General features: G+C 40.6%; 2 protein-coding genes across 11 annotated transcripts in view; one reads left to right on the top strand and one right to left on the bottom strand.

Moving 5' to 3' along the window:
• The first annotated feature begins 608 nt into the window (after positions 1-608).
• On the top strand, positions 609-6312 carry ckmb (creatine kinase, muscle b). The gene is made up of 9 exons (XM_044203893.1): positions 609-751; positions 2477-2589; positions 2834-2930; positions 3348-3502; positions 3898-4030; positions 4151-4322; positions 4890-5013; positions 5280-5469; positions 5734-6312. Exons 2-9 carry the CDS (start codon positions 2497-2499, stop codon positions 5910-5912), a joined length of 1143 nt encoding a protein of 380 aa, XP_044059828.1. The 5' UTR covers positions 609-751; positions 2477-2496; the 3' UTR covers positions 5913-6312.
• Positions 6313-6588: 276 nt separating this feature from the next.
• mark4b (MAP/microtubule affinity-regulating kinase 4b) overlaps positions 6589-25815 on the bottom strand; it is a 57912-nt gene continuing 38685 nt past the window's right edge. The window contains exons 12-18 of one of the 10 annotated variants that reach the window (XM_044203887.1): positions 25142-25331; positions 24781-25001; positions 23979-24082; positions 20278-20556; positions 18423-18505; positions 12517-12561; positions 6589-10854 (exon numbers count right to left, since the gene is read on the bottom strand). In XM_044203887.1, coding sequence (XP_044059822.1) covers positions 10811-10854; positions 12517-12561; positions 18423-18505; positions 20278-20556; positions 23979-24082; positions 24781-25001; positions 25142-25331 — 966 coding nt within the window. In that variant the 3' untranslated portion in view covers positions 6589-10810. The other 9 variants (XM_044203889.1, XM_044203886.1, XM_044203882.1 and 6 more) reach the window with 9 other exon arrangements.

The following is a 25815-nucleotide window of genomic DNA, read 5'->3' as shown; positions in this document are numbered from 1 at the left end:
CTTCACTACATGACATTTCATACAGGGAGCAGTAACACAAACTCACACATGCAGACACCTCCATTTAGCAAATTGGTAGGTGAGGTAATCTTGAATATTTTGATGATGTAATCTAAGACAAAGTGGTAATTTTAACTCCTAAATATGATGACAGACAGAGAGCTCCAGTTACTCTGCTTCATCGACTCACCAGGGACACTTATGAAACATGGAGGAGGGATTCAGTATGCATGCATGCTTGCACTAAGTGTCCAAACCATCAAAGCCACCTGCTCTTCTTAAACTGACCAAAATTGTAATTTAATCCTTGTAACTGCAAAGATTATGTGAATCTTATTTCACCACAGTGAATTTATTAGTGTATGCATCTAATATATAAATGTATGAGAATGCACGTGTTTTTGTACCCTCCTGTCCACCACTGTTCTGTCCTGCAGGCTCCTATCAAGCAGCTACAAGCAGGCAGAAGGTGAAAGGTTGGACCGAGCAGCTGCAGCTGTTGCCCTGTCTCTCATCTCGAGTGTTGTGTGATGTCCGTTCTTGCCTTTTAGAAACTCACGCAGGCACAAAAGACCCCCTGTAACCAATCAAAAAAGGGGACCCCGAGTCTCGTCAGCCAATAGGGACAGAGGTCTGGGTATAAATACTTAAGTCCATCACCTGGCAAAGTTGGGCAACCCCTACATTTGGTGGACAGGACCTGATCCCGGGATCTGTTACCTCTTTTACCTCTCTCTTTTCTCCTAAGCAGGTAAAAAAGCTAAGCAATGCTTTAGTCAGCCTTTCTGATAAATCCATGGGAGATTTTGATGATTTTTCTATATAAGCGTGGACCAAAACCCCCTGAAAACAAAAACGCTCTAAGAAAGGGAAACATTTTTAACCAAATATCTGTCAGGCAGATTCCTCCACTGGAGAACTCTGGAGCCAGGAAAACTTTTTCTCTTCTCACATTTTTGTCTTGGATTCCTCTAAGCTTTGCACATTTTTTCCTGAAATGGAAACTACTAAAATCTACTCTGATCATTCTTCTATCAGTGCACACTGTAGTGAAACTTTGCTTTGAAAGACTTGATGCTCTCGGTTTCTTGGATATGGGTAGCACTAGTCTGCTGATAAAAGGATAGTTTAGTATATGGCAGTGTAGTGTCACTGAAACAGCTGTGACTATTAGCTGTTGCTGACGCTAGCAGGGCAGGCTTCAAGTGTGTCTTCGAATAGTTTAGGAGCGCTTGAGTTAGTCATGTAACTTGTGGAGCCATCTAAGAGGCATGCAATGCTTTGACCTTTAAGTGTACCAGGTGTCATCAAATAACTACACCTCAAGCAACTGACAGCGTTTTGACCTCTATCTGACAGAGAGAGAGAGATCGTCTGGTAAATAGACTGATGGCTAGCAGTTGTAAATCTATTCCTGACCCCACACATCTATTCTGACTGATTCTGCAGCTGAAGCTCTGTTGATTCCAGCTCTGCATTTAGACATTTTTATTGAAGTGGTTTGTGTTTAAGTACTAGATCACTAAGTTCCAAATTTAAGATGGGTGAGTGTTTGGGTAGGAATATAAAAAACAGTTTTTTATTTTTTCTAAAAATTTAATTTTTTCAGTTCAATTAAAATTTAAAGGACATAACATTGTACAAAAAACATTAAAAACTAAACTGTATCAACACAAAAAGGCAGAAGACCACATATTACTAGATTAACCACTTGTAGTTTTAAGCATTAGAATTTTTGTGCTGTTTTCAGTCTTAAAAACGTTGATCTCATTTAAAAGTTGTATTGCTTCTGGTACCGAAGTACTTTCTCTGCTACCTACGAATCGCAGCGTAGCTCTGCCACTAAGTTTGCATTAGTCTGAATGGACTGAGAGAGAAAATCATTCGTCATAATGTGCTGGAGACTGTAGCTCCCCGCAGAGATGGGAGGGGTGCAGGAAAAGAGGGGGCACAGCCACACTATTAATAATCTGCACTGTGAGGCGGAGACAGGTGGTGAGACAGTCAGAGAGGCAGGAAAGCAGGGAGAAAAGCATGTAGACAGCACAGCTGACAGAGAGAGAGGAATAAAAAAGTAAGAAAGAAAGTAAGAAAGGCAGACAGACAGAATGAGAAGGTGTCTCCTCTTCACCAGAAGACTCATAGACAAGACGCTTGAAAAACTTGGAGAAATGCCAGAAAAGAAATATGGTATTGACCGGGTCATTATGCTGTGTTTCAGAAACATCATATGACATTTGACAAATACATCTTGTGACTAGTAAAACTATAAAATCCTTTTTTTCAGTGCTGCTTCTATAATATTCTTCTGATTTAAAAACTATAAGGAAAAAAAAGAGTGAATACTGCACAGACCAGAGTTGATAAATTAACTTGTACTTGTCGATTTAAACGCATAAATAATTCAATTAACAATAATATCATTAGAGGTTGTGAAATGAGTACCCCCTCTCCTGTTTTTCTCATCTCTTCTCAGACGAAGTAAAAATCGCAGCCATGACGAAGAACTGCCACAACGACTATAAAATGAAGTTCTCCGTGGACGAGGAGTTCCCCGATCTCTCCCTGCACAACAACCACATGGCCAAGGTACAAATCCTGCTCTGACATTGTCTGTCCGCAAGCACCAATAACTTTCAGCATGCTTATTCAGCTTATTCTGACACTGCTTTTTAGATAGGCATGACAAGTCACTTAAAATTTAAATATTTGTTGCTTTTGGAACCAGAAGATTTTCTGAGTGCTAAGATACTTCATTCTCACACAGCACAACTTAAAAGACAATCATGTGACTGTATAATCACTGACCTGCACTGGGTGTAATCTGCTATAGGTGCTGAACAAGGAGATCTACGGCAAGCTGAGGGGCAAGTCCACCCCCAGCGGCTTCACCCTGGATGATATCATCCAGACTGGTGTTGACAACCCTGGTAAGAAGGAGCAAGTCATCAGCATATAGATTAACACACCAGCAAAGACAGGGTTTGAGGAGACATAAATTAACTCAAGCAAACACTATATGTAGCCAAATATGAGTTATGCTTATGGATTGCCTCTAACCCTGACAATGCTAGCATCCATCAGTACCTCTGAGGTGACACAGGACTTTTTTTTAAAATCACATTTTGGGATCAGGGCTAAATGCCTGGCAAGTTTTCTGTTCTACCCAGTTAATAGTCCAGGAATTCGTTGTCACACAGTGGTACAGGGACAAGAGGACCTCACATTCAATACAACAGGAATGTGCCAGACACAAAAACACTCCCCCACAAACATACATCACAATCTTCAAAGTTGAACTAGCTAGCAACGTTACCAACTTCCTCATCCTCCCTCTTGTCCCCAAGGTCACCCCTTCATCATGACCGTGGGCTGCGTTGCTGGTGACGAGGAGTCCTATGAGGTCTTCAAGGATCTGCTGGACCCCGTCATCTCCGACCGTCATGGTGGATACAAGCCCACCGACAAGCACAAGACCGACCTGAACTTCGAGAACCTGAAGGTGAGGAGTCAAGACACGCATGATAGTATTGTTATAGATCAGCACAGCTTAAAGAAGGAACTAAATTAACACATTGGCAAGCTTACACATCAAATTAATTGTGTAAAATAAATGACTGGCTACTTTTATGGCCACATCAATTCAAGGTTAAGTTTACTAACTGACCATTCTCCCATAATATTGATACATTCTTTAAATTTATTTTCTGAAGCAAAGCTATAGTATGCCTATATTTATAGTCAAACCATAACCATATAAGTAAACCATCTATCCACTCCTAAACTTTAAAAAAAGAAATCAGTCCAATCCCTCATGGGTGAAGCAAGTCGGTTTGTAAATAAAAGATGAATAATGGCGTGTCTATTGTGTTTTTCTGTCCTGCCTTCGTCTCTCAGGGTGGTGATGACCTGGACCCCAACTATGTGCTGTCCAGCCGCGTTCGTACCGGCCGCAGCATCAAGGGATTCACCCTGCCCCCCCACAACAGCCGTGGAGAGCGCAGAGCCATTGAGAAGCTGTCCATTGAGGGTGAATGTCAAACTACGACAATAATGCCAATCTATCAATCAAACTAATGTTTGGAGAACGCAGCATATAATTGTGACTGACTCCTCTCCTCTGTCCACCTCCTTGGTTCTTTCCTCTCAGCTCTGGCCAGCCTGGATGGTGAGTTCAAGGGAAAGTACTACCCCCTGTGCGGCATGACCGACGCCGAGCAGGAGCAGCTGATCGCTGATCACTTCCTGTTTGACAAGCCCGTGTCCCCCCTGCTGACCTGTGCTGGTATGGCCCGTGACTGGCCCGACGGCAGAGGCATCTGGTGAGAGACCCACAGACACACAGAATGGAAATCATTTCATTACAAATTAGACTTTATTGGGATTCTCCCAGTTTAGAAATCAAAACGATGATCAGATATGTGCTATAATCAACTGTAAAAGCAGATTTTGTGTGTCTATGTAAACACAGGAAAATACACACTCAGTTAAACGACCACCCTCTGAGCTAAAACCTCCCATCTGCCCTTCCCACGCCAACCTTTAAAACTCCCATCTGTCTCTTTCTCCCACAGCCCTAATATGAAAATCCTCATTATACCTGTTTTCAAACATCTGTTAAAGTGTGTCATGAATACCAAAGCACAGTGTGTTCAGCTGCAGTAAACACTGCCCCTTACAGTGGCTTGACATCCAGTAAATCCACCACTGTGCAGCTCAGTTTTGGCTTACATAGGCTACTAGAAATATCAACTTTCCCGTTTCTGCGAGGCACTTTGAGGAACATTATTCATGCAATATTGAAGTATTAAATTACATGGCTCGTGAATATTTTGTAGGAGCCTACTACGTGTAAATCAAGTGAAACTGAGCTGGATTTTATTCCGCAGGCACAACGACAACAAGACCTTCCTGGTGTGGGTGAACGAGGAGGATCACCTGCGTGTCATCTCCATGCAGAAGGGAGGCAACATGAAGGAGGTCTTCAGACGCTTCTGCGTCGGCCTGCAGAAGGTAACACACAAAAACATGCATGCATACTTTCTTATGCAGACACATAAGTATGCACCATTCAACTGGGCACATGGTGACTGTTTCTATGGTTACTGTCTTTGTGTTGGTGTAAATATGAACCTTTTCATATAGATCTTTCATGTCTGTTAAACAACTGCGTGATGTTTAAATTCTTTCTTCATTCTTAGGTCTAGTTAGCATTTACTGACATCCATCCAGTTATATTTTAAACATTTCTTTTTTTCACTTTCCTCTTCGGCGGTCAGATTGAGGAGATCTTCAAGAAGCACAACCACGGCTTCATGTGGAACGAGCATCTGGGCTACATCCTGACCTGCCCCTCCAACTTGGGAACCGGCCTGCGCGGTGGCGTGCACGTCAAGCTGCCCAAGCTCAGCACACACGCCAAGTTCGAGGAGATCCTGACCAGGCTGCGTCTGCAGAAGCGTGGCACAGGTACTAAAAAAAAGGGGGGAGGGGGGTTGGGACGGTTAAATGGATCAGTCTCAAACCTAGTGACAAGTTAGTATTGTCAGAGGAGAGTTGTGGTTTTATACTAGATTTCAGCTCTTCCTCTAAAAAATGCTTGAATATGTGGATATCCAGTTGTCTGTGGAGATAATACGTATATCAGAGAGAGGATGGGGGTCATAGTGCGTTTCTCCGCCTGCTGGTATCTTCAACAGAGGCCTTATTCTTCTCCCCTTCTTTCCCCTCCAGGTGGTGTGGACACAGCTTCTGTGGGTGGTGTGTTCGACATCTCCAACGCTGACCGTCTGGGCTCCTCCGAGGTGGACCAGGTCCAGCTTGTGGTTGACGGTGTCAAGCTGATGGTTGAGATGGAGAAGAAGCTCGAGAAGGGAGAGTCCATCGATGGCATGATCCCCGCCCAGAAGTAAAGTGGACAGACAACCAATAACTGAATGACTGTGTTTGTTTTTTTATATTATAAAAAATGAACAGGTAGCCTTGTTGTAAAGTTATTTTACTGGTTTCGGCCAACTGGCTACTTTCTGCTTACTTCTTTCCATCAGGAAGACACTCCACTTGTTCCTCTGCTCCTTTCTTACTTATTTCTGTTAACCTCACTCATCTTTTCTTTTCCTGCTTTGTATTTGGTTCCTCTTTTGAATTTCCTGTCAATTTAATCATCTCTCCCCCCCCCCATCTTCTCTGTAACATCCTGGGATCAATCCATGCATAGTCTGGTCATGGCTATGTTTACGCACCGAAAGAAAAACATTTTTTGGTTGTAAAATATAATTGGACAATTAAACTACGCCCCATGTAACAATCAAACCTTCTCCCTCATGTTTTCTTTATGTGGAAACACACATGGATCTTTTGCAACTGCTCAAAACAGATTGACAAGTGATATGTGTAGTTTTGCTTACATGAACAGATATAGTACATTTTAATATGGGCACAAGTGAACAAAATCCTTAAAAATGAATATTTCACTGGACGGACGGACACACACACGCACACACACACGCACACACACAAAAGGGTGAGATGCCACGTCAAAGACATTAAATCTACATCTGAGGAAAAAAATAGACATAAAATATGAAAGAGGTTGAAAGTCTTTATTTTTGTGTCACACATTATTTCCTAGGAGACATGCAGGATTGCAGGTCGATCATTTCTGTAATTTCAGCCCATAAGTTAAGTTTTGTTGATAACAGCGACGGCTTCAAGCACACTATACAACAGAACTGTAGCCTTAAAGCATGGCCCTAACTGTATCTACAGAGCAGGTTCAGAGAGTGAGGCCCAGTTGTACACAAAACAAATTTGCTAAAACTAGCCCTAAATCACAGCTTCACATTTCCAGACAGCGGTTGATACCTGCTGCGGCTGAAATCTCCCAATAAATAGATAAATTCCTTACAGCCGTAAAGATCACGAATCGGCTGGATCTTCTAACTTTTCCTTTTACATATCAGTGTTTAGTTATATGCTGCTTACTTCAGAAGTACAAGTTATAATTGCTTGGCTTTATAGAGTTACAATACAAGTACAACAACCTTTTGATTTTGGAGTCGTCAGTGTCAATATATGATCAATGTAGCACTTGATGGACTCTGAGTGTGTGTGTGTGTGTGTGTGTGTGTGTGTGCGCATGTGTGTGCATTTGTTGAATATTGGTAGATTTGTTCTGTAATGAGCAACAAAGTGTTTTTATAAAAGAAAATCTGAGAATCCAATTTCTCAAAAGGTCATTCAAGGTCACATTCTCATCTTAAACCGATGCACACTGCACACGTTGCAATGCTTTGAAATTATACAGTGGCTTGATGAGACAGAAGTCTGATTGGTTAACAGTCATACACCTCTTACAGTAATAATTAAATCTGATTGGTCAACAGTCACATACATCTCAGCAGTGCTGCAGCCTGATTGGTTGACAGAGGGAAAAGTCTACAGTTTCTATATATCAAAAGTGTTGTTGAGGGTTAAGAACACAAAATAAATGGAATATTAGACAAAAGAAAACTGTTAAATCTGACAAAACTATATGGAGACAGATCACCATTTTGCAATTTTTTGAAATTTGGTACTTTTGGTAGTACCATTTGTACCTCTGTTTCCTTAATGATTGATGCCAAGAGGTCATTATATGTAGGTACATGTAAGTAAATGAAAGAAAGGCATTCAGAATGTCGATTATTCACTTCAGTGGGCTTTAAATGTGTGAGACAATGTGACTTTTAACAATCTACAAAAGAAAAATACAGATTAATTAAAAACTCTGCCATTACAGTACAATGCAATCCTGGTTAAAAAGCAAAAAAGTGCTCAATGAATTTTAACAACAAATCAGCGATATCAAAAAATTTAAAATAAATGAAACAAGGAGCCCTATTAAGTCTTATTCAATGCTTATTCAAGTCTTGATTCTTGGCTTTGTGGCTGTATTGCACTACATTTGAGGAAAGCAGCATTCTGACAGACTGTGATATTGTTATGCCAAAGTGCTACCAGGAAAACTACTGTATGTCAGTACACTACTCCTCCATTTACTCTACACCAGTATGACCTACTTTAATCGTGTGTTTGGACGAAGAGATCACATTGTAATGAAAAAGCTTGAAGGTAATCTTTTAAAGAAATACACTGCCTTTACTGGGGTTCAAAGAGAAATCTGTGGCTGCTTAACCTTTCACAGTTTGACAATGAACCTAAGCAACCAACAAGTAAGGGTCAAAACCAGTCAAAACAAGCCATGCCAGCAGAGCAGTAATCAAATGCAATGGTCGACTTGATGGTCGATAATTTTGTTATGGGCAAAATAACTAGTTTAGTTAAATGTTAAATTTACTTTATTTGCTTAAATAGTTAGCACATATTGGTCTCAGAGTAATGCATTCTGATTGGCTGACAAAACCTGCTTTTCTATTTTAAATAAACTAAACCTGCTGAGTGGAGGTGTTTCAGGTAAAATAATATAAAGTGGCTCTGTTTTGCCTGCGTACATCCAACTCTAGCTCAGAAACTCCTGTAAAGTAATTACAGGGTCAGCTGAGGCATCCTGTTGTGTAATAAAAACTCAATCAAATCATGATTCCAGTTGGAGATCCAGTTTTTTCAGTTGGTTGAAATAAATTCTACTTTTAAACCAACAAAATATTATGTAATTTAACATTTTTTGTTTGTTAATAAAGATAGGGACAAAACATTGGGCAAAGTTGAGTATTTGTAAGAAGCAGAGCTTAAGCTCTAATGATCAGGTTATCAAGTACAACACATCAGCTGGGTCCTGTATTCTTAGGCAGCTTTGCTCGTCTGTAAGCAGCTCACCTGCCAGCTATCGACACACAGTAGAGAATTCAGTGTGGATAGCAGGCAGAGAAGCAAAGTTTTACCAGAAATGGTACAAACAAACATCAAAATCCCAACTGAGCAGTAAAATGGGTGTTATCAATGGATGGGCAGAGAGGCTGTGATGCTTCAGTCTGTCACCAGTCTCTGCATTTCTGCATGTCTCCCCCTAGAGGCCGGAGGTCACACTGCGCCCTCGCTTCTTAAATATGTGACGTCTGCTTCCCGAGAATGACAACAGATGTCAAACTTCTGCCCATTTTAAAAGCATTGAAGAAAGAAAATAAACTTAATACACAAAAATTAAAACATTTCTTTAAATAGCAGCTCTTTAAAAAGGAATGACAAATATGATACAATAGGAATAACAATGTCAACAAAAACATTATCAATCTCCATCATTCTCAGCAACACCATCCTTATCATCATCAAACATTAAATCATGAAGAAAAAAAAAACCTGTAACTCCATGGGCTCGCATAATATGGAGGTGGTGGTGTGTTTTAAGCAGGGGTTGTAGGTCACTGACAGCTCCAAGGTCAAGGGTCATCATAAGTCTGCCGATGGCGGTCTATCCGTGTCTGTGCATCTGTTTGTCTGGCTGTGATTGGTGGCATCAGAAGAAGAGGGTCTTTGGCGGAGGCGAGGCATCGCTAGCCGCATCAGATGAGGTGGAGCCCAGGAAGGAAGAGGAGGAGGCGGCGATGGTTTCTGCCTCATTGTTCCTCCTCCTCTTCATCCCTCCTCATTCATCAACTTGTCCTGTCCGTCATCAATCTGCCCCGCCTCCTGACGCCCTCAGAGCTCCAGCTCCTTGGACACTTTGGTGGCGATGTCTCTAAAGGCTAACGGTGCCCCCCACAGGCGCTTGAACCTCACACCGCTGCTCTGGCCCAGCCCGCTGGGCAGCTGGCAGACCTCGGCCTCGAAGGCCACGCGGGCGCCGGCTGCTCCGTGGGTGCAGGACAGGAGGAAAGGCCCGGCCAGGTGGACCTGGCAGCCGCAGCCCTGCGCCGCCTCACGCAGCGCTAGCACCACCTCGGCCGGGTCACGGGGGCTCCGCACCCTCACATCCCAGCCGCATCGGGGGGTCCGGGGCTCGGCCGCTTTCTGATGCCCAGATAGATGGCGACTGGAAGGGAAGGGGCGATGCAAACAGAGGATGGAGGAGGAAATGTCGGGAGATTTAAAACAAAAAGGACAGGGCAAGGTTGATATGGGATGTTTACAGGAGGGGTGTTGGCGGGGTTAAAGGTTTGGATAGCAAAAATATATGGGGGGGAAGAGGAGTGGTGTGAGGACAGGAGGTCCGATATAAATATAGGAGCATGGATGAACAGAATTGAGGATAAATGGGAATGAATATATGGGTATTTGAGTTTAGGCAAGTGAATGTATGGTTGTATGAATGTAAATGTATGAGAGGTTAGGGAAAGGGGGAGGAGAAGAAAAAAGATTAGTATCATACATTATTGGATTTTGATATTTCTACATAGCTACCTAGGTCACAGATAGGCAAATGTATATTTTCTAGTCTAACAACATCTCTTTTTATACTATACAGTGGATGTACAACACCAAAGGGATATGCAAATCAAACCCACCTCAAATTAAATGTTCTTGTGAAGGTCAAATTGGGATTGATAACATATGACATGCTATACAGATACATTCATAAAATACTGATTACTGTATTTAATGTATTGTTTTTGTTTCACTCTGGTCATCATTTTTCTAGAATCACACATAACAGCAACTAACACACAACGATCTCTAAACATCAGCCTGCTGGTGAGGGAGGGTAAAGAGTTTCAGGGACTAAGCTGTTGTTAGAAAGAATGAAAATTATTATAATTTCTTTCTTTTCTTTAAAAAGGTTCTACCCGCAGGGATCATCTACCACAAGGAGCCGTGCTAAGCATCTACGGCCACACCACAGTCTGTTGGCTAATGTAAGCTCGGTGCTGCTGGTTTACCTGCTGTTTTTAAACTGAGACTGGACTGAAGCAGCTGAGGCTGAGAGGAAGTACACAAGACCTTTAGTAACATAGTGATAAGCTGAGACTGATAACCCTGAAAAAATACAGTATAAATAACACAAAAGTTCAAGAGATCAATACCACTAAAATACCGGTTTCAATGGTCTTTTTGTTGTGACTATTCATAAATGTTTTTGGATGTAACCCATAAATGAAATCGATAACAAATGACAGTGAGTCAAAAAGATGTATGTGCTTTCCATAGTTCATTTCTGTTACAGTATGTGCCTTTAAGCTTTGATCTAATCAAAGTATCTCTGCAATAATAATAAAGTTGGATACTTGGCTTTCTTTACATTGTCGTGCATGATTGTGCATTGTGATTCTCTGTGCACCAAAATAATGGCAGTTGTCTCAGATGAAGGATGTGAAATAGCAACAACATTGAATTCTAACTGGAACACAAAAGTTTAATATTCATAATCCGATTCTTTATTCTTTCATTCGATCTTTTCCGCACTCTTTTTCATTTGACCATTTATAGCAATTATAAGTTCTTGATGTTAATCAGCTGTTGGTTCTTGATTTTACAAGATCTAGGAACAGAGAAGTGCATATTTTTTGTTTTAATGAGAATGTATGTAGGTAACACAGTGTGCATTATCTGTATGAGCACATTCACATCTCTTTCTCTTGTTTTTCCTTGTGTCCCCACCACATGAAAGAGAAAAATAACATTAAATAAATCATCACAATAAAAAAAATATCCTGAGTGTTCTCATGTGAGTAGTATGATTCAGGATCTGTGCTGGAAATGTAATCCAGTTCCCATGCTGGATCACATGCAAAAGTGTGACTCCATGTAGACTTCTGATGTTTTGAAACTGATCAGAAAGAAAACATCAGGTCTCAGTTACACCTAAGAATGAAAACATTTACAGCTGCAGTGTGAACACAATGGTTCTCTGTATACAACAAATCCTTGTAAATGTATTTTACTTAAGAGATTAAAAGAAGAACATTTAAGTGCTACAATTGAATTACCTTCGGACTGGCAGTCAGGCGAGACTTAAAAGAAACAGTTATACACTTTGGGAAATATGCTAATATGCTTTCTTGCCGATTGATCCCTCTCTCATGTCTGTACCGTAAATATATAGCTGGAGCCGGCAGCTAGTTAGCTTAGCTTAGCATAAAGACTGAAAACATGGGGAAACAGCTAGCCTGGCTCTGTACAGGGGCAACAAAATCAGCCTCCCAGCACCTCTAAAGCTCACTAATTAACATGTTACATCTTGTTTGTTTAATCCGTACAAAAGCAGTGTAAAAACAATGAGTCGCTGTTTTAAGGGGGGTTATGTGCCAGTTTATTTCGTTTTACGCTCATGTTTTTGTACAGATTAAGCAAGAACCAACATATACCGTTCTCATTTGAAAAAAAGCAAATAAGGTCATTTCCGAAAGTGTTGAACTATTCTTAGTTAGCGTTAACACTGTTATTCATGTAATGCAAAATATCTCATTGAGAAGTAAACTAAAGGCCTTTAGCATCCTTTAAGTATGTGGTAAATTGATGGATTAATTATGAAAAGCAGGCTGCTTGTAATGCTGCTGACACATGAAATTCAAGATTGTTCTACTGTTTATTTATTTCTGCACTTTGGTCGTAAATGTTGGAAAAATGTAAATGTTTTCTCACCTTGTGACCGGAGATCTGCTGATTCTCTCAGGTTCGTCTGTGACCCTCAAGAAGAAGACAAACGTATCTGTTAGGAATCAATCGGCCAATCGCGTTTTCACCCCCCCCCCCAATCAATCCACCAATCACAACACAGAACACTACAACATCACGTCTTCAAATCACAGATGGATCATCACCAACCTACACTCACTGCACTGGAACACTGGATGGATGTGAAACAACAAAACGTCACCAACAAAACAAATGAGAAGGATAAACAAATGTAGAGGGAGTGAATCCAGAGCAGAGAGCCAGGTCTCAGCACAGAAAATACAGTGCGTTGCAGTGGAGGCCAGACTCACACAAATGCACATCTAATGCTGGTAAAAGCACAAATTAGTGAGTTAAAAGAAAACACCAGCCTCATTTAGGGAAAAAACATTTCACTTCTGTCTGTGCTTCATATTGCTGTCACAGCTAAGATGTGGATGTGAGAATAACATTTGTAAGGCGTGGTTTTAAGAGACTACAGTACATTTCTTTCTGTGCCTCTCAGGCGATTGACAAGAACCAATTAATATTATGTTGCCCATATCTGATACAGTATGATACACACTCCTCAGTGTTGCCAGGTTTACAATAATTATCATATTTTTAGGATAATTTAGCTCTTTGTACGATCAATAATTCTAAAAAACCCTAAATGTACGATCATTTTGAAATGTGATAGGGTTTTTTGGTCTTTTTTTACATAATAGTAAAATGGTATGGAGATGATTTGGAACCAAAACTGAACGTAGATCTGCAATAAATGACCCAATAACATCTCTTGTAAGACTGTCCCCACTCTCAACCTTTTATAAATTCTTTGTCTGTATGTCACAACTTTTGTTTGGTACAGTTTAAGTGTCAAACGGTTTTATTTGGTATGGTTATCCTCAAGTTTGGTGTGGTTCATGGTACAAAAATGGGTAGTACTTTAGAGTACATTACAGCTCAGTAATAAATGAGTAATAACCCCATTCTACTATGAAAATAAAACTGTTGGTGAAACCCTGAACACATGTAGGTTCAATCATAAAAGTAAATACTGATAATTCACAAGATCCCATAATTACATGAACTGATAATGTATATTATCACAAAATAAATCATAAAACCTTCGACGTCCAGCTGTCTATAGGCTTCCCTGCTTCCTCTAGTTTCTTGGACCTGATATGACGGGTCATATAAACTGGTGTGTGTCAGTTGTCTGCCTCTTTCCAGACATATTTTGTCTTGTCTGTTATTTTGTGTTATGCTCTGTTTCTTCTTTTACCACAGCATACCTTTCATTACTTCATGCACTACTATTGTTGCTAACATCCCTCCCTACATTTCAAGTTGGAATGAATGTACATGTAGTTTCTTTTCGATATTAAAGTTATGTGGGATCTTCTTGAGGCAGATGGTGACAAGTCTCATCTCCTAAATCACATAATATGTAGCTATGCAATTTACGATTTAGAGAGTAGAGTATTGCATGCCACACTAAAAGGGCCACACACATTCAGGATGTATGAGCTCATGGCTGCCGCAAGCTCTTGCTATGGACATATACTCCACCCAACAGGCTGCCAGATACTATTGAGTTTGGGGAAGCTTATTGCACTTCCCTTTCATGGCCACCAGAGGCTACTATTGCTATTTTCTGTGCGCAGACTGAGGGCTTCTTTTACCAACCTGGTAACCTGATCTATATTCCAGGAACTGGGGGTGGTCTAGAGGAGCAAGCAGTGAGATTTCATTGATAGATTTGACTGGAAATGATGCCTACGCTAATGTGACAGAGGAGCTGTTGCAGGGCTTTAGATCTAAATACACGTTTAGACGGTGTGTCTCAGCTTTTTGACTGCTCTAATGTGACACCTCTCTTAAAGCTGATCCACACAGATAATAACTGGGACACGCCTCAGCATTTATGAATGAATGTTATCCAAATAATTATCCAGCAAACATCTGGAGGGTAATGTTAGATTAAGAACACTCAAATGTTACCAACAGAGTTGCTGGAATGAGGTTGACTCTTAAGGCCATTTTTTGAAATCTTGCATCAATACATGCCTGTACTGTGTTGTACAGCAGTAATTATATAAATGTTTTGTGACTGTTGAACTGGAGGTGTCCCATCTAAATTATGACCTTGCCTTTCTTGTCTGGGTAAAGAAAGTGAGTGAGTAACACTTTGCTCCTCCCTCAGAAAATGACAAGTGGTATCACATCCTTATGGAAGAATAGAAGTGGGAAAAATCAACCTAAGTGTTTTATGTGTGAAGAGTGTGCAATGACAGACTGGACAGACTCTTGTGCATTGAGTTAGTGAATATCTGTGTATAGGCTGTACAGTATCTGTACCAGATGGTACGATCTGTATAAAGGCTGAGAGCTGAGAGAGAGACAGGGAGGGGTGAAAGTGAGGGAATCAGAGAAAGACGAGCAGAAAGTGACAGAGGGAGAGAGTAGAAGAAGAAATTAAAGAGACAGAAACAGTGGGAGAGGCAGACAGAGAAGCTAGCAGTAGTATAACAGGACAATCTGCTTGTATCTTGAGGGAGAGCTGTGCAAGATCCATGTTTAAGAGAAGGATAAATCCTGGTTACATAACTAATCCTGATTTAAAACGGCAGTGACGCTGGGTCAGTCAGTCAGGATGACTGGTGCAGGCTGAGATGCTTCTTACATGCATCTGCTCCTGGAAGTGGCTCAGACACATGCTGTGTACTCGTAATGTCACGGGTTCAAAGCTACAATGATACAGATTTAATTCTTTTTACCCACTGCACATTTTTACCCAGACATGAATCTTTACTAAAGTATGCCAAATCAATCAATCAGTTTTGAGGACAGGTCATTCATGAGTTTAAACTTTTTTTCCCCCTTGTTTTCTTTGTATTGCTATCCCCATGTCACTATTACAAACAGAAAGTCATAGTTTACCTGCCTTACTATTTACCACCATATCCCTGCTTTTTCTAAATTCTAATAATCGATTAATTGTTTTGAGTTTTCTTCATCTTCTGCAATTGTAAACTGAATATTATTGGGTTTTTGGTTGGACAAAAGAAGCCATTTGAAGACGTCACCTTGGACTCTAAGCAACTGTGGTGGGCATTTTTCAACCTTTGACATTTTATAGACCAAACGATAAACAATTAATCGAGGAAATAATTGACAGATTAACAGATAATGAAAATCATTGTTAGAAATGATTTTATGATAAAAGTATTCTAATTTACTTTTTTGCAGCCTCCATGTTCCTTCAACCTCTTCTACTTCAGTTATCAATTTTGACACTTGACAGTGACACTTGACAGTGGATATCACCAGAAATCGTGACCGCAACAGCATAGCAAAAGCTAAATCAAAACACACTGTCTTGTGCTTTCACTGCATTTTAGTCTCTTAAGAATGGTATAAAACAGAGACCAGTGTTTTATACCATTCTTAAGTTTATACCTCTTTGACCACAGGCTTCCCCCTTAGAAGACTGCAAAAAACGTTGGCTCTAGAAGGAGGCCTTTTCTCTTTGATTCTGAAGGATGGACACCAAAAACTACCTCTGCTTTTGAAGGTTTTAGATCACTGAAACATTTTCAATCAAACTGGGCATCTGGAAATGTGGTGTCATGGTGTCTATGTTTGGTCAATTATACACGGGAATAAGAAATATTGCCCCTAAAAATAGTAATGCACACTACATTTACCAGTAGTGATGAAGTCGTTTACCTGAAAGACAGTCAATGAACCTGGCTCTCTTTATCATTTCTCTTCATCCTTTACCCCCTACCTCTCTCTTGTATAAAACACCAATAAAGCATCATCACCCCCCTTTCCTGTCTGTCCTGGATCCTTGCAGAGATCCCACAGCCCTGCTGAAGGACTGCTGATTTGTTAACAGCATGGGCAAACATATGGTGTTGATTACATGACTCAGACTAGTACAGTTGAGTTGCAATAAACTCACATACTCCAGGGGAGACACAAAGAGACGCACATCTTCATAGGGTTGTTTATGCTAAAAAAAAAATTTAAAGTTGTGTGACTCCAAGTGTGTGTGTGTTGTGTGTGACTGTGGATTTGTGCCTACACAAGCTAACAGACAACGGTTCCATTAAACCTAATGCTAACCATTCAACAATGACTGTCTAGTAGTGGGGGCAAACTTGAACACCCACATCTAAAAATCAAATAATATACCAACTTCACCCCTTGTTGTTCCAGAAAAACAATACTGTTATGTGTTTTGTTGGAAGCAGGTGATGGTGCTGTACAACCTACAGCCTTTAGTGAGTGCTACAGCATAAAGCCCAGCCAGCAGAGACACAGACAGTCCAGACAGACAGACATTCAGGCAGACAGCTGCTGATTAGAGTTTCAGTCACATAAACATACTGTTTTGAGATAGAGCTGCTCTATAGGAAGAAACAATCTTGTAAACTGAGTTAAACTTCGATGTGCACAGTCCCAGAAACGTTTAGATTTTTAGCCGCAGAATAAGCTGGGTTTAAACTTAGTTTCCAAGTTTAGGCTCTAGCATTTAGACTCCTAAATGTCTTTAGTCAGAGTTAAACCTTAGCATAAGTTTCTAAAGATATGCTTTAACCCTAACCTACCTCTGTCACACAAAAAACCTACATTTGTGCAAACAGGGTGGACCTGAGGTGAGAGGAGTCAGCAGCAACCACCAAAGCTGAACGTAAAAGTATAAGACATATATGACAATATACTGTATACTGTGAGATGATAGTAATCTATTTATACTGGGGTAACTACACTTCATATATATGGTCATACTGTAAGAGGACTGATTTATTGCATTGATGTGATGAAAAACCTGGACAGGGTCGCTGCAGGGTTCATCAACTTAAATGTAATGCTTTTTAAAACCTCTTTAATGACACAGAATACAATTTAATACCTGTTTCACAATAATACCGGACAAAGTATGAAAGTATGATGGAAAACCAGGAGAGACGATATAGCTTAGAATTATATCACAATTTTTTCAGTACTTCCCAGCAGTATATAACAATAATTCCTAATGATATAATTAATTTAATGAATGTGACCTGGACCGGCATGAGTAGCAGAAAATGGATGGATGGATTAACCAACTACTAAAACTATAATAGAAAATGATTAATTCATAGTTTTTGCTAAAATCACCACTTTCCCATTATGAGATGATGGGCTTCCTGGCGGCTGTAGCTGCAGCAGTGACTGTTTGCTGCAGGTCTGATGGTGTTGACTGAAACTCAGCACCATCTGAACTGAACTGAATGCTTTTTAAGACTTTTCATGACTTGCAGATACCCTACTTGATTTTTCACGTATTTCATTTAATTCACTAGATTAGAGATAAGCAGACATTCCCATCAGGTTATTTAATCTATAAACAATTTAACTGCCAGAAAATTCACTATATCACGATACATAAATATATCAATATATATCGGTACTGTTATATAAAGTTACATGCACTGTGACAGAAGAGTGTATCTAGTCACATCTGTCAATTAAACAAACATAACTCTCTTTAAGCCTTAGTCTCTTTTTGATGAAACATACATTTGAAGAGAAACTTGAAGAGCAAATGTAAACAAAAAAAATTACTTTGTATTTCTAGACTTTTTCTAGGTTTTCCAATTCACATCAGTACAAATGGACTTTTCTTGGAGCCAGAACCCTGCAGGTTGAATTTAACTGTACCACTGATTAAATTCTTGCCTGTAGAGTAGCTTAGCTTCAGATAAATGTTTGCATAACTAAACTCCAACCGGCGACAGACAGCGAATGAGGGATAGACGGGATGAAAGGGCACTGACAAGCAGGCAGACAGTCAGACAGACAGAAGCAGCCAGAAAACATGGGAAAGGAAGACTTACTAACTGTTTTTGTCCCCTGTGGGAGGGTGCAGCCCGACATGGACTTGTTTGAGCTCTGACGTTTAGAAGGGTCAAGAGTGACCCTAGGACAAGAGAGGAAGAAGAGAAGGAGATGAAGAGATGAGAGGAATGGAAAAAGGAAAATTAACAGCAGAGAGTCAGAGAGACATTGAATGAAAGAGAAACAAGTGAGGGGAAGACAACGTTGAGATGACAGGTAGAAGAGGCAGAGAAGTACAAATTACACTGTATGTACTGTAGTTCAGGAAAAAGAAGGACAGAAGATTGACAGGTGACTGGCAGGGAAAAGCAAAAGTTGTTAAAGAATCAAACAAACAAACAAACAGATAAAGCAACAATAAGCAGCTGAAAAGAACAGACTGTGAAAGACATACAGTATATGTCCACCTGAACAGCAGACCTGGGTCAAATAGGTTATCGTTTGTTTGAACCAGATTACAGTGGGATTAACTGCATCAGGAAAACACTTGATGACAGAAACTGAAAAGTGCAGGTTATGTAATTGGATTTAAACAATTTTCTTGAATTTAACAAACTGTCCAACAGCATAAATGTGACAGGTTTCGATAGCGGGCTGCAACGGGATTTGGCTCCTGGATATCTCGCAGGACCTAACACAACTGTTGAGGGTACAGGATATATTTCCCTCTATTGCTGGTGGGGCAGAGCAGAGAAAATCACTACTGCGGGATGAAATACTGTATCCATTACCATCTAGTAAACCATATGCTTCCCAGTTCCAAATTAAGTAAAATTTCAGTTTTATTTGTCACCCACTCATTTTTTACACCGACTGTGTTGCTCACTCAAACCATAACACTAGTTGTCTGTCTTGTTTGTATCTGTTGCTATGGGAAACAACATAAAGAAGGACACAATCTGTGGTTTTATCCAATTTTAGTTCCTACCGCCTCATGCTGAAGGCATTTTTAAGACCTTTAATAAGGCTTTCTTCAATATATATATATCTTATCATATATCGTATTTACTATTTCATAAGGGCTACATTTGTTTTATGCTTCCTGTGGGATGGGGCAGACACATTGGTAACACTTTACTTGGATAGTCTGCCTACAGATAGTTTATAGAGTATTTGTAACATTTCAACTGTTTTGCTTTGTCTGTAGATGTTTAACAGATTATCAATAGAGTACATATGACAATTCATGAACATACCCTAACCAAGATTTTTTTTTTGTGCCTAAACCAAACCTAGAAAACAGTTTAATTTGTGAAACAGTTGACTCTATAAACTATCTGTAGGCAGATTATCCAAATAAAGTGTAACCGACACATTTTGAAAAGCAAATGTTGTAGGGAGCAGGTGGTAAGGGGCGGAAATCCTAGAACTGTTGGCACTTGTGGGATTGAACCCCCAAAAAAACAGATGTCTAGTTTAAGCAAGTAAAACAAACAGTTGGAATAATGTTTAAACACTATTAGACCCAGGTCTGAGATTAAGGAGGACAAGTTCTGAAGCCTGTAAAGATTTATTATTGGAGAAGAAAGGCTGGTAGGTTAGTACTGGTTAGGGAAGAGACGGTGAGAGGTAGCAAGGTTAGCTAAATGATCTTCATGTTCATAAACATACAGGCCAGTACAGGCAGTCTGCTATCACTTCACCACATTGGGATGGTTAGCAGTTATCATCAAACACACACAATCCTTGAAAATACTTGCAAATGTCCGAATGATCAATAAACCCTGCAGTTAAAGATTTATTTGTAATCGGTTTCTTGATTTCTGAGTTATCAGTCTTTCTCTTCCTGTTTTAGTCATGCCTCTAAGCGAAAGTCTTTCCTCCCTGTCTCCTTCTCCTGGCTTCTCCCCTTACCTGCGGGTCAATTTGGAGGTCAGTTTGCTTAGCAGGTTGGTCGTGGCCCGAGTTCTGGCGTGGGGCAGTGGGCTGGCATCATGGGATGGCGTTGGGGAAGCTGGGGGAGCATGGGAGGGAGGCCGACGGTCTCTAATCTGCCCTCCATGGAAAGTGCTCCTCACCGTGGATCCCCTGGAGAGACGGGAGGAGGGCGTGGAGGACGAGGAGGAGACCCCAGAGGCACCAGCGATGCTGTGGGTTGAGGGGGAGGCGGGGGGAAGGCGGTGGGATAAGGAACTGGAGGGAGAAGGAGGAAAACAGAGTGGTTAGTTGCAATCAAGATAATTTCAATTGGCAAGTGAAAGAACTCTGCAGGAATCACATATAAATCACGTTATAGGACCTGCTGCCATTTTCCAAAGCACTCCATTGTCTCATAATTTGGAATATGTTTTTCCAAACCTCTGGGCAGAGGTTTTAATTGAGTAGAAACATGCTGGCGGGTAACTACATTTTGTCAAGTTACATCATCATTGCAGTAAGGCAGTGCAAACTGTTCAAAATCAGTGTTAAACAGGAACAAACTGTGCATTTATGCATTTTCAGCTGCATATTAATGCACATTTGGCATGCTAGTGAGTATTTACAGCACCAGGAAAGTGTATCGATGCTCATTGTAAAGGAACATGTCACCCAGGCCAATGGTGTGACTCAATGATGTGTTTTTAATAGTTTTTGGACAACAATGGCACAGAGTAATAAGGGATATCAGGCTTTGGATATACAGACTTGTTAATAGGATCGTAGTCTTTTTGTCTTTTCATTGGAAAAGAATATTATGAATATAGAATATTACCAGCCTTATTCTTTATTATTACGTGCAAATTCATTTACAGTATACCAACTGAATTAAGATTTAATACCATGCCTCTTCCCTAAATGATTGCAGGCAGGATCAGAAAAAAGCATATTTAGCTACATGGCTTTTGCTTTTTTCTGTTTACTTTGTTGACCACATAAGTTTGCATGTGTGGAAAAAAAACGTGTTGTCTGATTTTATGATGACAATCAAGACCTCTATCAGGTGCATTTAAGATTTGTAATAATTGTATAGTCTTAAACTGAGGTAATTTGAGGCTTTTTTTAAGAAGCATGAATACCTACAGAAAGAAAAAGCAACAGAGTGAGAGACAGAGAGCGAGCTGCTCTTCACATCATGACCAACAGTTGTTTGAAAATTGACCCAAAGTGCTCTGACTCCCCACTGGGCCCCTCTCATTTTTCTGCATGCCCCCCTACCTCTTGTCCAGTTCCCTTCTCTTCATCCAGCACTTAAATTTTGTCGCACACAGACACCTCTCCACCCCTGACTCTCTGGCTGGCTGGTGGCCTGAGGCTGCTTTTCATAACGCTCTACATAACACCCACACACAGGGCTCAAGTGGGGCAGAACCATTAGACAGGTTAAGTTGAAGTGCAGCTGTTGCAGAGCAAAATCGTTTAACGTCTGCCTACTGCAGTTAACTGCGCGGGGGGGCACACTGGGGATGGAGGGATGAGAGGAAAAGAGAGGGGTGGAGGGATGTGAGATGAAGATTGTTGAATTGGTGCAAAAGTGGGGAAGAGAAGCGTAGAAAGGATGAGAAAATAATAATGTTTAACTCTCTTTCACACAGAGAACTCCTGAGATTGCAGTTTTAAATTTATACCAGTTTCTAGTGGGGTTGTTACAGTTGTTACTCTGTTACAGCACAATGCTTGTAAAAGTTATGTGTATAAATCATTTACATGACAGTCCTGAATAGGAGAGACTTTGATTTGTGATTGAACCAGCCAGCCCTACTCCACTGGATTAAAAAACAAAGCAAATCCTTGTACACCTGTACTCAAACATGGTTCAAAAGTTATTTCTGGCTAAAGATGGAAATATTTCTACTGTGACATTATTGACTGACAGGGATTAATATAATTAAATAATTAGAATTAGATGCATTTCAGAGCTCAACAGTAGGTACATAAAAACACATGTAACTCTTTGTCAAAATATAATCTAAAATAAGTACACTTCATGTGATCAAGTCACATAGTCACACACATGCATGTGTACACAATCAGTGTTTTGTGTCTCTCCTGTGCACTTTTGCCACTATACACAATTTTCATGGACATTTTCATGGACTAAATGTGACTGTGTGTGTGTCCATGCACATGTTTGTCCCATCAACCACTCTGGCATGGCATCACATTGACAAGGCCTCTAAGGCAAGTGGAGGGTTATGTTGGCACAATGCCAGTTCTCACTTGATCCTGCTGCTCTCACCTCCCCTTTTCTCCCCCTCTCCCTTCTCATGCCATCTCTTTTCTCATCCTATCATCCTTCCCTCCCTTTTACCTGTCCTTCTTTCCACTCTGTTAAATCACAAAATGGAGCTGCAACAGAGAATACTGCCTCATTGTAATGACCGTTTGATGTTTTCTGATTGGCAGCTTATAAAGCATATAAAGCATCATGGCTGGTAAACATGAGCATGTTTGTTCAGTACTTTCTTCTTGCTGCCATTTGCAGCTTTAACACAAAAGGTTTTTAAAATTTTACTTAACCTGAAATTATTTGTACATCCACTCATTCATCTTTTTTTTCTCGTTGCTTTCAATAGAGTCTTAGATTTTAAAACTCTCTATCAGTCTCTTATCAATTTGACCTTCTCCGCTGTCCGTGCAGGAACATTTTTACTGGAGGTCAGACGACAGACAGGAACTTTCTGGCTCTCCCTTTGAGAGGCAAAATCACAGAGTGATAAAGAGACAGAGGGACGGAAAACAGGTCAGCTAGAATGAAAGTGAGAATGTGAGAGAGTGACCATAGGAAAAGAGGGAGAGAGAGAGAGAGAGAGAGATGGTGCCTGCCATGCTCTGAGACTGACAAGCAGACAACCATCTGTCACAACAACAGACAGTTCATATTGGGTACATAAACACACACACACACAGACACCCATGCATGCATGCATGCATGCACAATTTAAACCCCATTATCCTCTCTTGAAGAGACAAAATGTATGTGAGTATGTGAGACAAACACCCCAGGCCAAACACTCTCTAAACTCTGTGCAAAAAGAGATAATCTGCACCAGTGTAAATAAACCAACCCTTTTCACACTGTATTTACTATGAATATAAATGTATTTCCAACACTGGGTTAAAGAAGATGTGACAGGGGATCTCATGTTCAAACTGTGTAATTTATTCCATTTTATCCATGTTCACCTTGCTGTTGTTTTTACATTGCACTGTCATTTAATAGCCAAGAATAGCAGCCAGTTAATTAATAGCCTGTGCACCACACTTGTTTTCATAAAACTGAATTGGTTGATGAGTTTTTTCCTTGACACATTCCCTAACCTAAACCTAATTCTAATCTCAATGCTAAACCCTTGAGGTCCTTGAGTTTAGATCAAGATGAGGTGAAATTTAGAACTGGCACAAAGTCAAAAATGGCAGCAAACAGACTCAAATTTGCTCTAGGCTGTGTGAACTGCAACTCCAGTGATCATGCTGAAACCTTCACTATCGCTTCTTATTTGTTTATAAACACATGCTCCATGGCCACTGGCTGTGGTCCAAATTTCCACAAAAAAACAAACAAACAAGAAAAGCTAATCTTGTGAGGGCACTTTGTCATTGTGTGAGACAGAGACAGACAGACGGGATCCTCTCACCTGTTTTCCTTGCCATTTTGCAACAGTGTGTGTCTATCAGTGTTGGATCGGTCTGTACACACATACGTGTTCCTTCGAGTCATGGCACTAGCAGGGATGTTATTCTGGAGAAAGAATCAGAAATCCAAAATCACATGAATTTACTGAAATGGATGATGTCCTGAATATCTGTAAATGGTCTGTTTTAATCTGATGTGGAGGGAATGTGTTTTACCACATAACACAACGCAAGGAGAGCTTCAAAACTGAATGACTTTTATTATGCCTTCATATGCCTGACATTTATGTGACCCTGCTTGAGTAAACCCTGCCCGCCTGGTGCGCCATGCAGGTTAAAAAAAAATAAAATAAAGACTTCCCTGTCTTGACTGTTTGACCTCAGACGGTCATGAGTTCTGCCTGTATCTGCCGTGCAGAACTTTAAAGAGTTAATCTCAGCTTAATCTGGCTGCTGTCTTCAACTGTTTACATTCTTTAAACTCTCTCAGGCTAATCTTAATGAACAACCATAATCTCCATATTCCCCCTGCTGGGTGAATCTACAGTTTGTTATTCATCTCAAGGTATGTGCGTTTTTTACTATTCAGCTCTTTTCTAATCTGTGGACGACGTTAATGTTTGCAGTCTCCATAATATCTGTCAGTGTACTGTAGCCTCAATGTGCTGTAATCTGAGGAAATGGGATTAAGAGGATTGTGAGGATTCTACCATCTGTGCCTGTTGTATTGATAAGAGATTAAATGTGACAGATTGGTTACAGTGGATGATTCATCACACCCACAGAACATCCGTTTGGCCTTACTGTGGTTGAGGTAACTTCCTTGCGGCGGTCGGGTATCTCTGCCTTATTTGGGTTGTGAGCGGAGCTAACCATGGGACTGGAGGGGGTTGGGATACTACGGGAGCCAACAGTATTGGTGATTGGCTTGCGGACTGACAGCCGCTCTTCCTTAAGCCCCGCCCCTTCACCTACACCACTGGGACTCCGCTTGGGGTGCGTTGACCCTGGAACCGCTGGACCACCTGACAGATAGGAAACAGTTCTCAGTGAGGTAGATTTCTGTCACCATTTCATTCAATTTCAGAATGAATCAAACCAACTCTAACTAATGACAAAACAAGCGAAACTCCACTATGTCACTGATCTCGGTATTTTGTCTTACAGAAGTCAGAGTGTCGTCTCTGGCGGTGGTAAGTGGAGGCACTACGCTGTGCCTTGTGACCAGAGGAGGAAGAAGGTGCACCAGAGGAGGAAGAGGAAGTGGCGTGTTTGCTGGTTCCGTTGGTGATGGTGCCGGGTCGGACTCGAGCTAGACTCAGACTGCTGCCCGAACGAGACTCACCGCCCTCCGTCTGAGAGACAGACAAACACACAGAAAGAAGAAAAAGATTTACACTTACAATATTACTGGAGACAAACACTGATTAGGTTCTTCACAGCTTCTCTCAGAGCAACAACTCAGGGCTATAACCAAGACCAGTTAGGCCAGTCCAGTTAATTCCAAAACCAGGTCCAGTTAATTTAATGTCTCAATCAGGCTGGGACCAAAACCAGAACAAATCATATATTCAGATTTGTACATTAAGTAAAACAGATTCAGTCGTATTTTTTGACATGTTCTACTGTATTTTGACTGTGATTGTGACTAAATGACCTGCACAGCACAGCTGTAAACTATTTAAGATTAGCATTATGAACTACTAATGACACAAAAGACACCCTCTCCATCTTGAATCTGACATACTCCCAAACTGTGGTATTTCTTAATTTTGTGATAACTTCATTTAGTATATGAACTTGCTTCGCAAGAGATATAATGTACACTGTCAAATAAAA

Source organism: Siniperca chuatsi, linkage group LG7, assembly GCF_020085105.1.
Source record: "Siniperca chuatsi isolate FFG_IHB_CAS linkage group LG7, ASM2008510v1, whole genome shotgun sequence".
Lineage (NCBI taxonomy): Eukaryota > Metazoa > Chordata > Actinopteri > Centrarchiformes > Sinipercidae > Siniperca > Siniperca chuatsi.
The sequence above is the reverse complement of the archived record's forward strand: the minus strand, read 5'-3'. Positions and strand labels throughout refer to the sequence as shown.